Raw genomic sequence first — 16915 nt, forward strand, 5'->3', positions numbered from 1 at the left:
TGCTACAAACCACGTGCATCGGATAGCAGACAGTGCCATGGTCACATTGCGTAAGATACACACATACCCTTTGGGCAGGGTAACTTCTCGGCTTGCTTGCAAAACGCATTCTACAGCAATGCCGGTGCCTACCGCCTGTTACATTTCTGGCTCACTAAAAACGCAGCATGTGTTTCCATCTTTAGTTGCTCGCGTACCATAGCCTCGTTCACAGGCTAACTGTCGTGTTCGATGTTCTGAAAATACATCGCTCAGAAAAAGGAAAGATTTCTTTCTCAGAAAGTGTAAAAAGGGCTTTTGCTATTTTTAGCATCCACACGTACTGTCTAGCAACCCCCATATAAATATTTCACACTATTTTTCGCGTCAAGCCAATTAAAAGCAAACTACCTTTGCCGTCACGTCACATGACACAGCCTATATGTGTCGCCGTAGTCTGGAATCAAGGCAGTTTGTCTCGTGAATTTAAATTATAGTAGCATCAGTTTCAGCGTTGCTATTTGCGCAATGATATCGCCGCGTTCCGCAGCACCAGAAGAACGGATGGAGAATATACTAAATGGCGTCACAGGGCCACTTTAAAGGAATGTACTATGGACGTCGTTTCCTCTACAACTAAGCAGGGGTGCGACAGCTGAAAAACAATTATTTAGAGCAATTTTCGAAGCAGAAATATGTTACTTTTGGCACACTCAATTCCAAATTTGAAGCACGTAAAGGGGGAAAAAAACATGCATTTTTTTATCATGAAATACCAAATTTGGAGCGGCACACAAAAAAGGGCTGTCATTTAGAAAAAAAAAAATATGCATAAGCCATTCAACATAACCTTAATCAGTGTGAACATGAGCATCGCCATTTCAATGACAGCAGTCTTTCGAACCACCCCACTGAGCAAACAATGAGAAAGTCCACATTAGCATTTGCTGCACCTGTCGAGTCATTGACAGACTCTGTAAATTTAACTACCAATCTGCCAAGATCGATACCTTGAAATTTTGGAGATTCGTAAAGCCGAGGAGTAGAGGTGATGTAAAAAGAACTGGCACACAATTTAGTTTGTTTTTTCAGGGAAGCAGAAATGTCATACACTGCTTCAAATGATTGCCCATAGGTTACTTAGACACCAGTGATTATACTGGTACTCATAAGTGTGCGGCGTACAAGCGCATGAGAAACTGAGCAAAATGTTACCTCGTGCTAACAGCCCCTTCCAAATCTCAATACGCTTTTCCACAAGGCACCAGTGTACTGCGGCGAAAGTGGCTCAAGCAGCATTAGAATCAAAGCCAAGAAATTTTCTAATCACTACACCAGCACCCCACTTCCCACCCCCCCCCCTTTTTTTTTTCACCATGGGGTTAGGTACCCTTTCAGCTCCCTTGCAAGGCGCGTTCAACCAGGTAAAGTAACGAATTTTCTAATCGCCACACCACCACCCCACTAGCGCCCCGCCACGGTGGTCTAGTGGCTAAGGTACTCGGCTGCTGACCCGCAGGTCGCGGGATCAAATCCCGGCTGTGGCGGCTGCATTTCCGATGGAGGCGGAAATGTTGCAGGCCCGTGTACTCAGATTTGGGTGCACGTTAAAGAACCCCAGGTGGTCAAAATTTCCGGAGCCCTCCACTACGGCGTCTCTCATAATCAAATGGTGGTTTTGGGACGTTAAACCCCACAAATCAATCAATCAATCACCACCCCACTAGCCACAGTTTTTTTTTTTTTTTTCACCATGGGGTTAGATAACCTTGCAAAGCACGTTCAACAAGGTAAAGTAACAACAGCGCGCACCTGTTAGGCTGGCGACAGTACCGGATATCTATCACCAGGACCGTGGCAGGGAGGATGCAACCTCAAAACAAAAATGTTTTATGTGCCACAGCTAAGGCAATCAACGTGGTCGCTGGCAAAGCCGGCGTTCGCAGCACATCGAGCTTGTTCGCACGAGGAAAAACGTGGCACACATTTCCAGCTTTAGTTCTTAAAAGGTCATAGCCACGTATTCAAGCAAAAAGATTTACATTTCTTGCAAAGCATTGGTGGCTACAGCAAAGCATTTTTGCCTTGCAGTTCCGTCGCCCCACCGATAGGTAACTGCGGTGGTCAGCACACCAATGGGCGCACAGCGTATTTTATCTGGCCGATCACATCTCGCAAGCACAAGGCGGGTGCCTAGAATATAATAAGTATATTCAAGGCACTATAGTTCGGGTCTGCGTCCTTGAAATGATGGCGCAAGCTGCAGGTGGCCAATATTGCCTGCATTTGTTACCCAAACTAGTGTGCCTGAAAAAATTTTTAAGGCTGGCTGGGCATTCTGGCGCAATTTCAACAAATTGCACAGGTTTGGTGCAGCTCGGCGCAATAATCGAGAACTGTATAAAGTTGGCCCAATTGGTGCAGCTGTTGCACCCCTGACTAAGAAATAAAGCTTTCACTTATGATGAGGACGCAGCCGAGCGCTCGCGCAGTGCTCAGCCATTTTCGTTCACTTGTTTTCCAAATATCACTAAAGACACACGGAGCCACTTCACGAGCTTAGCTAAAGAAACTCATGCTTATTGTGGCAAGACAAATTTGGACATGTGGATATCGAATGGTGGTGACCTGTAGTATCTAATTGGGTACCTTGGGAAGAAGATAAACAAATTTTCGGTATATTTAAACAAAATGAACAGACATATTTGAGTAAACTCGATAATATGCGAAGCACGAATGAGACATGTTGATATGTCACTTTAAAATCGGCACAATGTTACGAGATCGAGATAAATGATGCCGTACATGACTTCAGAGTCATAATTATCATGTTTGGGTGTGTCGTTTACCTTCGTCATCTATTCACGTCATGTGATACCAAATTCAGTATATGTGAAGCTAGCGAAACGGCGGCGAGCACTCTATGAGTGTGGTATGTTATGTTCTTACATGACACGCGTGTCAGGATTATCATGTTTGCACCAGTCTTGTATTTCGTCATTCATTGACGTCGCGTAACACCAAATTCGATATATGCGGAGCCAGCAAAACGTCCGCGAGCGCATCATAAAGGGCACAATATAATCCAAAGTAGCGCTGACGCGCGCACTCGCTGGGCACAGCGACACTACGTTAGCAAAACGCGAGCACTCCATAGTCTGACGTCAGGTGCGACCAGCATCCGTCAACGCGGCCAGACGGCAACCGGTGCGAAATGCGACATGCTGCATTTCGCGACGATGCGTTACCCAGACAACACTGCGTTTCCTACTTTTCTTGATGGAGGGGCACCAGACGCGCTGAAACGCTCATGCATCAAAGCAACGAAGCACGGCGCCCGCCTGCTAGTATATGGCAGGACCGGGGCCAGGCATGGCAGCGCCAGCGTGACGCGACGAAATGAACGCCGGCGAGCCTGCACACCGCGTCACGTCAAAATGTATTGGCGCCTTGACTGTGACATGTAGTCATGTTCTCACATGACACGCATCTCATGATTATCGTGTTTGCACCAGTCACATACCTTCGTCGTCCATTGGCATCACGTAATACCAAACTTGGCGTATGTGAAGCTAGCGAAACGGCCGCGGGCGCATAATGAGTGTGGCATGTAGTCATGTTGTTACATGACATGTATGTCGTGATTATCATGTTTAGATGTGTCATTTACCAATGTCGTCCCTTCGCGTCACGTAATACCGAGTTTGGTAATGTGAAGCTAGCGAAACGGCCGCAAGTGCATCATGAGCATAGCATGTAGTTACATGACACGCATCTCATGTTTATCATGTTTGCACCAGTATCATATCTTCGTCATCCATCCAGGTCTCGTCATACCAAATTTGGTATAAGTAAAGCTAGCGAAACGGCCGCCGCCGCATCATGAGCGTGGCATGTAGTCGTGTTGTTTCATGACCAGCAACTCACGATTGTCATTTTTGCACCAGTCACATACCTTTCTCATCTATTCGCGTACAGTAATACCAAATTTAGCATATAAGACGCTAGCGAAATGGCCGCGAGCGCAAATTTAAGTGTGGCATGTATTTATGTTACATGACCAGCATCTCATGATTTTCATGTTATGGTCTATCATTTGTGTTCGCCATGCAATCATGTCATACCATACCAGTTTTACAAGATGCCATGTGAACGAAACCACTGCAAGAGCTGCAGGACCATGACATGTAAATAATGGCATACACATGATTTTCATGTGACTAGTCGAATATGTTCTTCAAACAGCCATGTTATGCCATACCAAGTTTGGTATTGATACCATTATCGAAATGGCTAGGAGAGCTAAAAGTCGTCGGCGGCTAGATAGATAGATTTGCTGAAAGTAGCCGAAGGTCACTAAGAAATGCTTTGCATTTAAAAAAAAAATTCCCAGCACCAGCCAATTTTTGCGAGAAATGCTTAACCACTCAATGGCCATCCCAAAGTGTCATGTAACAGCATGAGAACTTAATCAAACCGGTATAGTTGTGGTGTATCAACTAGAAAGCCTGACAAAAAAAGGGCTCATGTGACAAAGCTATAAGAGCTGGGCAGAGTCTGTTAGATATCATCGATATTGTGTCTAATGAAGAAAACGAGCCCTTGAATGGAAACTTCTTTCCTTCATTCATGGCGAGGGTCAAGTCCTGGCAGACTTGTTGCCCTCAGGTAGTATGCGAGGTATTATTGGTCAGCTGCCAGCTCGTAACAAGTTCACGTGCTAGTGACGCCGAACAGGCGGATAAAGAGTGTTCCACACTCACCACCATGGCTACTTGTAAAATTGACTGACGTTCCCATGTTTAATGCACATATATACCCCATCAAGTAGATGGGGAGATGGCCGCTGTGGTAGCTGAGAATCAGAGAGCAAGAATGCGCGTGCCAGAAAGATGTGTGCATTTGCGCACGCAGAGATGCACAAACTAGATCTCGGCGCTTACTTAGCATGGCTATGACCGCTGTGGGGTCTCAAAAAGGTTGGGGGATGTGGGGGTGCTGACACCCCCCTGTAAAGTCTGCGCCGTGTAGCGCACGTGTCTCGCCCCAAGGCCACATTTCGGGTGACGACCGCCGGGCGATAGATGGCGTTGTGTTCGCGTTGAGTACCACTGTTAGTAGAGTGGTAGCGCCGGCGGTGACCCCTGGCGGAAGGCAGGCCTTGGTAGCGGACGAGAGTTGAGCGAGAGCCTCTTCTGCGCGTGGTGGTTGCCGCGAATGGTTGTCTCTCGCGGTGGGTCTGCCGTGGACGGCACCGCGGGCGGCCTTCGGTAGGCCCACGTGGTGAGTGAAGCGTTGGCGACACCGCTTTTTGTGTGCTCTTGTGTTATGTTGTTTGAGTGTTTGGTAATTTTGTGTAATGATGACTTCGCGTGTTGATAACGATTGATGTATCATTCGGTGGACGATATCAGCGTTGTAAATAAGTGAAATAAATGTTTTGTTGTTGGTTTGTACCGACCGCGTCTGCTGTGACCGTTCACTCCAAAAGCATGACGAGGCGCTCGCCGCGTCGACACCCCACACTGGCTGCCCAACGTGGACCTCTTGGAGTATCGGACGACAGTTTTGGCAGTTCGGTACAATCTTTTGTTTGAGCCGGGGAAGAGTAGGCCAAGGGGTACTTCTCCTTGCTAGCGTCGGCGGTGTGCTTTGTTGAGAAGCGAGGAGATTGGATTTGTGACGTGTTTGAACTTCTTGGCAGGTTGAATTTTATTTTTTTTCTGCTCGCAAGTGTTTCTTTTTTTTCGTTGTGTTAGTTTTCAAAAACGTTGAATTAGGACGAGAGCCATGCGGTCCGCATCCTGGGATGAGCAAGGCCTAGAGCACGTGAGTTGTAGGCCAGGCCTTAAGCGAGCGAGTACGGAAGCCTCGTGGGTGGCCCGATTTTCTGTAAATAGCTTCCTCTATCATTTTGGGCTCAGGGAGCCGGGCGTCGTTGCTGACTTGTACTGCGGCTCGACGCCGGGGCGTCGTGACACCGCCCGGGGCGTTGGACGCCGATCGCTCAATAAGTTGCTGTGTGCGGCAAGCGATAGGGCCACCTCACAGAGTGGATGTCTCCTCAGGGCTGCCTCTTCTACGCCTAGGCTGGGTGCTAGGTGGATGCCGCGGTTGTTGTCGAGCGACACATTAGGCCTAAGGCTCTGTGCAGCCGCCTGTCGCACGTGGCACAACTAGGTGGATCGTGGCGTTGAGGTGTTGCGCTCTGCTTCCCTCACCTTTTTTATCTTGCGATGCACGAGTTAGGAAAAGTGATTTTGGTTTTATTTTGATGGGCGTCTCCGCCGCAGCCGATGTATCAGCTAGCAGTGCTAACCATCGTACCACGTGGCTGAAAAGCCCGAAGCTCCCTTTCCTAGGCCCTGCTCCATTGTTCCTTTCGGGTTTTTTTTTTTTGTTGTTGTTGTTGTTCATGTATTCAATCCACGGCCGGCTGTCTTGTGCGCATCGTCAGCGTCACTAACCACTAACCAGGAATGCGGTCGTGAGGTCGGGCGATGGAGATGCCTGGGACCTGCGCAACTGCCTGCAGTCCAGCGCCCTCGTGAGTGCTGGTCGCAACTGGAAGACGTGTCGGCACTAGCGACGGTTTGTCGCGCCGACTGCAACGTTGATGTTGCGGGGCCGGTACTGAAGTGAAGTCAAGCCGGACAGTGCAGCAGTGTCTACCGGCGGCAGTGTCGTGGTGCAAGGACATTATGGACATGTGATGTCATTTTTTTTGTTAACGCTTGTGTAGCTTATCTTTTTGTTTTCGGGATATGGTTTGATTTAAGGTTGGGAGAATGTGGCGGTGCTGACACTCCCTGTAAGTTTGTTTGCATCACGTGGCACACGTGTCCCGCACAGAAGCCATATTTCGAGGGTGACAACCGCCAGAGGATAGATGGCGTTGTGTTCGCGTTGAGTACCACTGTTGGTAGGGTGGTAGCGCCGGCGGTGACCCCTGCCGGAAGGCAGGCCTTGATAGCGGGCGAGAGTTGAGCGAGACTCTTCTGTGCGTGGCGGCTGCCGCGAATGGTTGTCTGTAACGCGGGTCCCCGGTGCTCAGCACCGCGGGCTTCACGCCGGGGTCCCGCGTGGTAAGTCAAGCGTTGGCGACGCCGCCTTCGGTGTGTTGTTGTGTTTTGGTGTGTTATGTTGTTTGTATGGTAGCGTGTTAATCACAATTGATGTATCGATTCGGCAGATGATATCGTCCTTCTAAAATTAGTTAAATAAATGTATGCTGTTTGGTTTGTACCGACTGGGTCTGCTGTGTCCGTTCACTCCAAGAGCGTGGCGTCGCGAGGCGCTCGCCGTCGAGACCTCACACTGGCGCCCCACGATGTGCCCCAGTGTGGGGTCCCGGCGCGAAACCCGCGGTGCCGAGCACCGGGGACCCGCGCTACAGACAACCGTTCGCAGCAGCCGCCACGCGCAGAAGAGACTCTCTCCACTCTCGCCCACCACCAAGGCCTGCCTACCCCCAGGGGTCACCGCCGGCGCTACCACTCTACCAACAGTGGTACTCACGCAACGCCATCTATCGTCCGGCGGTTGTCACCCTCGATATATGGCTTCTGTACGAGACACGTGCGCCATGCGGCGCACACAACTTTACAGAGAGTGTCAGCACCCCCACATTGTTGAGTAACTTACCAGCGACTCTCGCGAAATGATGATTGATTAGTGGAGTTTATTGGCGCAAGGGCCAGATGTGGCCAAAGAGCGCCAGAGCGATGATAATGAACTGTGCAATGTGCAGTGTAGATAAAACAGATGTTACGTGGCTGTAAATGGGCCTAAAAACAGTCGCTGTAGGTGCATAAAAATATATATAGTAAAATTATGGCAATGCAAATGATGTGTGCTATGCAAACATAAAATGGCTTAAAAGTGATATGTATGTGAAATAAAAACTTGGCATGGAGCACCAGTGCCTCGACAGAGCCCTTAAAACAAAAGCATGGAGGCCTGGGCTCATTGGAAGCTGCTATCACAGCGGCATCCTCTGAACAGATGATGCGCTGTGAACCTGTTGGGCTAAAAATATTCAATGTTGGGCTAAAAACATTTAATACTACATCCTTTAAAAAGCTTAAAACTGATTTTGCATCAAAAAGCGGCTCTTCACCGAGAAACATAATCGGATGTAGAGGAAGATTATAGCGGTATGCTAAAGCAAAATATTTCTCTCACTTTCAGCTTCAGGACACTCCAGGAGGACGTGGAGGACGGTTAGCCTCTCACCACATCTACCACAAGTAGGAGGTTCATCGCCAGTCAGCAGAAAGCTATGGGTACCATAAGTATGTCCTATTCTGAGGCGACAGAATAGGACATCAGTTCGCCGTGTTCTTGTAGCGGAGGGCCAGTAACCCAACCGCGGCTTAATCAAGTGAAGCTTATTATTTATTTATGTGTCCCACAAGCGTTGCCAGTGGTTTCGCAGTTTCTTACGTAGAAAGGGTTTTAGGTCTGTTGCAGCAACAGTAGCGGTGGGGTTAATAGCGTGCAATATAATTGAGGTGGCCATTTTATCAGCTAACACATTGCCCTCGATGCTTCTATGGCCAGGTACCCAGCAAATAGTAACATGCTGGTTGGACATGTACGCAGTACATAGGACGGAATACAGCTCAATAATTACCGGATTTCTCAATCTGAAAAGTGATCCTAATGCATTTACGACGCTTAATGAGTCTAAGAATATAATTGATTTTTGTATGTTTGATTTCCGTATATGCTTCACAGTCGACAATAGTGCGTAACCCTCAGCCGTAAATATACTTGTTTCTGGGTGCAGCACACCGGATTCCGAGAAGGATGGTCCGACGGCTGCATAAGCCACCCCATGCGACTTAGAAGCGTCGGTATAAAACTCTGCGCATGAGTACTTGGACTGGAGTTCTCGGAAATGCATTTTAATATGTGCTTCTGATGCATGTTTAGTGATCTAGACAAATGAGGTGTCACAGTGTATAAGCTGCCACTGCCACGGCGGTAAAAGTATCGCTGTGGGCGTAGGAAAAAGTTCTAGCAGCGGAACACCCATTTCCTCACTTAAGTTTCTCACACGCAAAGAGAACGGCTTTCTCACTGTGGGGCGATTATGGAAGAGGGTGGCAGCGGTCATATCGTTTATAGTTGAATAAGATGGATGCTTGATGTTTGCGCGTACCTTTATAAAATATGTGAAACTGCTATAGGATCGCTGCAGGTGAAGTGACCACTGATTCGACTCTACATAGAGGCTCTGGATCGGACTTGTCCTGAAAGCACCGAATGCAAGTCGGATACCCAGATGGTGAACGGGGTCTAGGATTTTTAATGCACTTGGCGTTGCGGAATGATAAATTATAGAGGCATAATCAAGGCGCGACCCGACAAGGCTTTTGTATAGCTTCAAGAGGCACTTTTGATCACTACCCCATGTTGTACGTGACAGGAGTTTTAGGACGTTCATCGCTTTCAAACATTTCATTTTGACATATTTATTATGGGGAATAAACGTCAGCTTAGAATCTAAAGTGGTTCCCAGGAATTTATGCTCGCTGCTCACAGAGAGTTGGTCTCCCTTGATCGCAACATTTGGTAGTGATATTACCCCTCGTTTGTTGGAGAAAAGTATGCAAGTACTTTTCTTCGTGTTTATTTTAAAACCATTTTCATCCACCCATTTAAAGAATTTATTCATTCCAAGCTGCACTTGTCGTTCGCAGATAGACATATTGCATGATTTGAAACTCATCTGCACATCATCAACGTACACGGAATAAAACATCGCGCTTGGAATGACTGACTGCAGGGAGTTCATTTTTACAAGAAAGAGTGTGCAACTAAGCACGCCCCCTTGCGGAACACCAGTCTCTTCTAGAGAGAGCATTTCCCACTTTTACGCGAAAGGTTCGGTTAGACAAATAACTTTTAATTGTGTTTAGCATGTTCCCAAAGATGCCCATGGTGACAAGATCGCGGAGAATCCCGAATCACCATGTGGTGTCGTACGCCTTCTCTAAGTCTAGGAATACCGAAAGTACGAACTGCCTATGAATAAATGCATCTCTGATGTATGTCTCTATGCGAACAAGGTGGTCTGTTGTCGACCTCCCCTCTCTGAAACCACACTGAAGGGGGTCTAGTATACTGTTTCTTTCGAGAAAGTGGATTAAGCGCCGGTTTATCATTTTCTCATATAGTTTGCATAGACAGCTTGTTAGCGCTATTGGCCTGTAGCTGGCGGCCAAGGACGGATCTTTACCTTGTTTAAGTACTGGGATGACTATACCTTCTTTCCATGACAACAGAATATACCCAGCTGCCCACATGATATTGAAGAGAGTTAGGAGTGTTTTTAGTGCTTCGGGGTGAAGGTACTTGACCATTTCGTATGTTATACGATCGACACCTGGCGCCGAGTTGTTGCAGCACGCAAGAGATGCCTTAAGTTCAGCTAATGCAAATGGGCAGTTGTAAGTCTCACTGGATGGACGTTTACATTTAAGGGGCTGCCGCTCTTCGCATTCTTTGAATTTTAAGAACGTTTCTGTATAGTTTGATGCACTTGAGACGTATTCAAAGTGTTCGCCTAGGCAGTCCGCCTGCTCCTCTAGGCTCTCACCTCGGCTATTTACCAAGGGTAGGGAGTGCGACTCCCGACCCATTAACTTGTTTACCCTATTTCAAACCTTTGTTTCGTCGGTGTAAGAATTGATACCAGAGATGTACCTATTCCAACTTTCTTTCTTTGCAAGACGACGCGTTCTTCTAGCTTGTGACTTCACCTGTTTGAAATTGACGAGGTTTTCAGCCGTTGGGTAACTTCGGAGTAATCTCCAAGCTTTATTTTGACTATTTCGCGCTTTCCGACAATCGTCATTCCACCATGGGATGCGACGCTTATTAAACTCCGTTAGTTTGCTTAATACATTTCACTGCAGCATCAATAATAAAATCTGTTAGGTATGTCACAGCATCATCTATATTAAAATCAGCAATGTCCTCTCCATCTAAAAATGTGTTTTCTCGGAACAGTTCCCAGTTGGCTGACTTGGTGTTCCAACGAGGAAAGTCAGGCGAGCATGTAACTTCTTTAGTTAGCTTCAACATTATCGGGAAGTGGTCACTCCCAAAGGGGTTCTTGAGAACAGACCACTCGAGATAAGGAATTAGTGTACTCGTGACAATACTCAGGTCTATTGAAGAGTATGTGTTGTGCGTAGTGCTATAATATGTTGATTCTTTTTTGTTAAGTAAACATGCACCTGACGAAAACAGAAAGTGTTCTATTAGGTGTCCTCGTGCATCCAAACGGGAGTCGCCCCATAGAGGATTATGTGCATTTAGATCACCAACGACTATATATGGCGGAGGAAGTTCATCAATGAAACTTTGAATTTCTGTCTTCGAAAGTTGATAGCACGGAGGAATGTAAATAGAAGTAATTGTTAGTAGCTTCCCAAACAGCACTGCTCGGACAGCAACTGCCTCAAGAGAAGTACGGAGGTTTATTTGCTTACAGGCAACACCTTTATCAACTATTAGAGCGACACCGCCCGACGAGGCGGCAGCGTCGTCACGGTCTTTGCGGAAGATGGCATATTGCTTTAGAAAGTTTCTTTGTGTGGACTTGAGATGTGTTTCCTGAACACACAGCACCTTTGGAGTATGTTTATTAAGGAGTTCTCTAATATCATCGAGGTTATGGAGAAGTCCTCTCACATTCCACTGTAAAATCTGCGTGTCCATTTTAGATGTTTTGTGCTGTGTGCTCAAGAATGGAAAATTAGCTCACGGACCCTTTCCAGGGGCCGTGACACGAGATTTTTCTTTTTTGGATCGGTCGACGGAGTCGCGCCGATCCTTAGGCGCTTGCTGCGCCCTCACGCTCGGAGTTGTGTCCATTGCCTCTAGCGAGGCACTGGACAAGCGCTCTTGCGAGCGCTGCAGTTGTTTTGAGGGCCTCGCCTCTAAAGACAAGGCCTTCGCTGCCCCCAGCCCGGAGGTTGGTGGGTCCTTCTTCGATGGCGGAGCAGCACTGGCTGCAACCACCGAGGGGGCGGATGGCGTCACCACTGGCCCACTACGCGTGTGCCAAACAGGCGCCGGAGGCCGTCGTGGCGCTGCCCCCTGACGCGCCACTTCGGCAAAGCTGGTTTCTGGCAGGTAGGACACCTGCCTTCGTGCCTCCCTATATGAAATGTTTTGTTTTACTTTAATTGTGACAATTTCCTTTTCTTTTTTCCAGCTTGGGCATGACCGTGAGTATGCGGCATGCTCCCCGTTACAGTTCGCTCAGTGAGGAGAGTTTTCACAGGCATCAGATGCGTGTTCGTCAGCACTGCATTTCGCACAAGTTAGGCGGCCTCGGCAGTTCTGAGAACTGTGGCCGAACCGCTGGCATTTGAAACATCGGAAGGGGTTTGGTATATATGGCCTCACTCGAAGCTTGATATACCCAGCCTCAACGGAGTCGGGCAGTACACTTGAATTGAAGGTAAGTATCAGGTGTTTAGTCTGGACTTCTTTGCCATCACGCCTCATGCTAATTCGTTTCACGTTTATGACATTCTGTTTGCTGAAGCCCTCCAGGAGTTCAGCCTCCGTCAGCCCTAGCCCCGCCGCGGTGGTCTAGTGGCTAAGGTACTCGGCTGCTGACCCGCAGGGCGCGGGTTCGAATCCCGGCTACGGCGGCTGCATTTCCGATGGAGGCGGAAATGTTGTAGGCCCGTGTGCTCAGATTTGGGTGCACGTTAAAGAACCCCAGGAGGTCTAAATTTCCGGAGCCCTCCACTACGGCGTCTCTCATATAATCATATAGTGGTTTTGGGACGTAAAACCCCACATATCAATCAATCAATCAATCCATCAGCCCTAACAGGTCATCATCTGAGACAACGCCACGGGTGGTCATGGTTCGGTGTGGGGTTACTATTAATTTGGTATCTCCAAATTTCACTAGGTTAGGCAATTTTTCATATTGTTTCTGGTCGCGGAGCTCCAAGAGGAGGTCACCACTTGCCATTCTCGAAGCTTTATATCCTGGGCCAAAGATTTTTGTCAAAGACTTTGAAACAAGAAAAGGTGAAATTGTTCGCACTGGTTTGCCGGGTGTGTCAGCGTGGATAATGTGGAATCGGGGGAAAAGATACTCTCTGGTGGCCAAAAAACTGGAATACTTCATCGGTGCGCCCTCTTTTCTGAGGGCGATCAGGGAGTGAGGGGAAGGAGCTAGCCATAAGAAAAGGTTTATTTCGGCAGCGGCGCCAGCCACTCACCATGGAGTCCTACAAGGGGACGCTGCAGGGTCTGTAAGCACAGGACCTGCAGACGCCAGCTGTACACCACCACTATAACCGAATATGGTGTATCCAAGGTAGGATAGCCACACAGGGGTAACCCTTGCCGCCAGGAAACACGGAAGTCAACGGAAGAGAGTAGAGGACAGGAAAGATTTAAAGTAAGAGAAAAGACGAAGATGTGAGGGGGAGACAGGAAAAGGCGACTGCCGATTCCCCCCAGGCGGGTCAATCCGGGGGTGCCGTCTACGTGAAGCCAGGGCCAAAGGGGCGTGTTGCCTCTGCCAAAAGGTCCAATCACCCAGCGTCAGCTCAACCCCCCCAGGATCCCCTTTTCCCCGGACACGGCAAAGCCACGCACGGCTAGGCGTGGGAGGGAGTCAAAACTCCCACGTTAACTCGGGTCCGTGGTGTAGCTACACACCAAATGCCTACTTGCGCAGGCGCCCCTGCGGGGGACTCTCGCGAAATCTCCAACAGCCGAGACCAAAACAGACAAGACGGCTCCGACTAACACAATTCGGTGGTCGTGGCAGCAAATGAAATCCGTGTGAATTTTGATGCATTGAGAACCTAAATAAGTAACCTAAAGCCAATAGGTGAACAGGTGCAGTGGATTCTGATGGCTACTAAGCTGGAGCACAATGTTGGATGACTGAACATCATTTACGAAGCAGCAGGAACCCGATGATGATGTGAACCACTGTCATAGATTTGTGGGTTATGTATACCAGGCGTCGTGTGTGCGATTTGAAATCCTTTGAACTGTGGTGGTTGCTGCGTGTGCCTAACCAGAAAATGTCTGAATGAACGCCTGCAAAAGCAATCCAAGTGTTAGAAAGTAAAGGTTAGCTTTGGTCATGCATCAAGCAGGCGTGTGGATGCACGTTTGTGTTCTACAAAGCTCCGGTGATTTTTCTTGCACACGGTGCTTTCATCAATGTGAAAACAGCTATTATGACGTGAAGTATGACACCTGCAGACGCCGCCCCCAATGGGGGCATTTTTCTATTCAGCATTGAGCAACCCCAGCTTACTTCCTTTTTTTTTTCTTCTTTCGTCTCATGATCTGAGAAAATGTCTAGCAAACAACAAATGTTAAATTGGCAGTAAGTGTTCGTCTTTGCCATCTCTGTCCCTCATGCTGCTAGTTCACCTAGCCTGAACACCCCAAACCACTACTCTTCCTCGAAACGATCGCCTCGTCACATGCCACGACTTGTATGTTGCGTCAACAAATATCCGTTATTACAGCTTCTTGCTTCTCCACGAGATAGCGTGAAGCAACACCCAAAGCAGGCCTGTTGGCACTCAGGTGCAGTACATGTTTCAGATGTTGCACACGGTAAACTAATGCTGTAGCACGCAGCCTTAAACGTAGCGCAAACAGCACATTGCACAAGTACAGCCTTGCATACAGTAAACTAAGATTGGCTAATAATGTTAAAAACTCATAAGAGTGCACACAAAATCTACCAACGATTGTTGCTTGCATCCACCTCTTTACAGCACCCCCTTCAATATTGACGAGCAAAAATGGGGCTACAGCTCACAAATGCGAAATGATCTTGCCAGCAGAGACTGCTAGTAGATGGCGCAATGCGGAGTCGTATCAGAGGTGGCCTGCCTGTATCTACACGACACCGTCACGCTACAACTCGCAGCACTCGCCTTACACTTGACTGACAGCTGCATACCACGACCCCACACAACGGCGAGCTCGAAAGCAAGACTAATTTATTGTTACACGGGCGTGCTAACCTCAGCAAACATTTATATTTTTAATCGCGACGTCACGACCCAAGCCAAGAATGACTTTTAGGGTGAAGCCAGGACACTTTGAACGAGGCGTGACAATTCAACAACGCGCAAAGGTCCCCGTACTCGCTCCCTCCTGCAATGCTAGCCATATTTTGACGACTCGCACAGATCGACACAGAACTCGACCGAAATTAAAAGGGGCGGCAGCCGATACGGCTTACGTTGTTGCGTGCACGCGTTTATCACACCTCAATCAGACAGTCAAAGCATGTCATCGGCTCAACGGCCGCGCGTGCGTGAACAAAAAAATCATGACTTCGCACAAAGCCAGCTGCGCACGCGCTGCACAGACAGTTACGCGCACTCAAGGATGTCGCGCAGGCGAACTAAACATTGCTCGAATCACGAACTTTTTCTAAAGCACCACCAACTACGAACACCGAGGCCTAAACTCGTCTCGAATGAATGGCACATTCATGGCGCACGCGCTGGCTTTCGTTTTAACGACTGCATCTCGATCTGCGCTCGCTGGAGTGGTCACGATGTAGGCGAGCTTCGCTCGGCTATCAGTGAGGTTATCGTGAGCCTCGACACCTCGGGTACGTCGCCTACGCTCCCGTCCGCATCAGGATAGACTGAGCTTTTCCGTTGTAACCTAAGTCTCGGCATTCACTGCAGCCTACGCGGAGTCGTTCCATGCGTAAGCCTAACGTCGTCCGAGTGCTCGTCTCCGTTTCTTTCATCTATGTGATCTGCATTATTGTTACGACGACACATGCTAAAAAAAAAAAAAAAATGGGCCTACTTACGCTGACCGACAGGGTACATCCTCGTCCGTGTGTGCTCTGTGTGCACGACGTTGCCTGTTTCGAACCACGGCCTGGAACGGAGGAGGAGGAAAAAGCGGACGCCGACCTATCCGCACGACGTTGGTGTTCTGTGACGTCACTAGTTCACTGGTACACCACAGAACACCTGGGTACACTCTAACGTCACGAAAACACACGCAGAATGAACTAGAGGGCACTTTGGCGCTGCGATCGTCCAGCGACCATAGGAACGATGGGTAGGGTAGTACACACCATGACCTACTACACTCCTGACCTGTTCAGATAGCGGGGTTCCTATGGGAGCGCGTGTCCCCGCTCTCGTTCAATCGCTCGCCGTAGGTGGCGCTACCTATAACCTGTTCGTCTGCTACTGTGCGGCCGGCAGGAGGGCGACGGACTGATACCATGCGTCTGCTTCTGTGACAAACTGCCTATACGTGTGATTGTTTTTTGCTGAAAAGGCTAACGTGTGCTATGTGTTACATTTTAGTAGTTAGGCTATACTGGTTGATTGACTTCTAAAGCTGTATATTTGCGTAGAAATGTCTTGCTGCATGGTTGTTTTTGCCATTCCAGCCTAAAAAAACTTCAATTTAGTATTCATAAAGCTTTTGACTAATAATGTACTCATTGGTAATAGAATATCAAACTGATTTTAGGTTGTTTAGGACGCGTCAGGTGAAACGCAGTGCCCCTGTTGAGCACTTACCTTGGACACTCGCCCTGGACAGGTGTTACACTTGTAGTCAATTGATAGAAGAGAATAATGCACATACGCCAACGGACGCATATCAAGGAGAGACACAGGAATTGAAGCTTTAACTCTTACTGTGACCTACACAACAAAAATTGTGCGTCAAATTTCGCTACGGGAGTTTGTCTGCTGGAACGGGGAGCGCTGGCCGATGCGCGTTTCTATGATTTTATATGTCCGTGCGATGAGACGATATGGTAAAGGCAGTGATGTGCCTATCGAGGGCAACACATTGCGACCCCAATAAAGTTTTTATCGTCATCATTATCATCATCCTGTCGAGCATAGTTAATAATAATAATAATAAT

The 16915-nt window shown here is 48.2% G+C and overlaps 1 protein-coding gene across 1 annotated transcript in view; it reads right to left on the bottom strand.

The window, feature by feature from the left end:
- Nucleotides 1-15987, bottom strand: part of AGO1 (protein argonaute-1) — a 184763-nt gene extending 168776 nt beyond the window's left edge. Inside the window, exon 1 of the mRNA XM_037424376.2 lies at nt 15833-15987. Coding sequence (XP_037280273.1) covers nt 15833-15851 — 19 coding nt within the window. The 5' untranslated portion in view covers nt 15852-15987. The remainder of the gene's footprint in view (nt 1-15832) is intronic.
- Nucleotides 15988-16915: the final 928 nt, after the last annotated feature.

Source organism: Rhipicephalus microplus, chromosome 5, assembly GCF_043290135.1.
Source record: "Rhipicephalus microplus isolate Deutch F79 chromosome 5, USDA_Rmic, whole genome shotgun sequence".
NCBI lineage: Eukaryota > Metazoa > Arthropoda > Arachnida > Ixodida > Ixodidae > Rhipicephalus > Rhipicephalus microplus.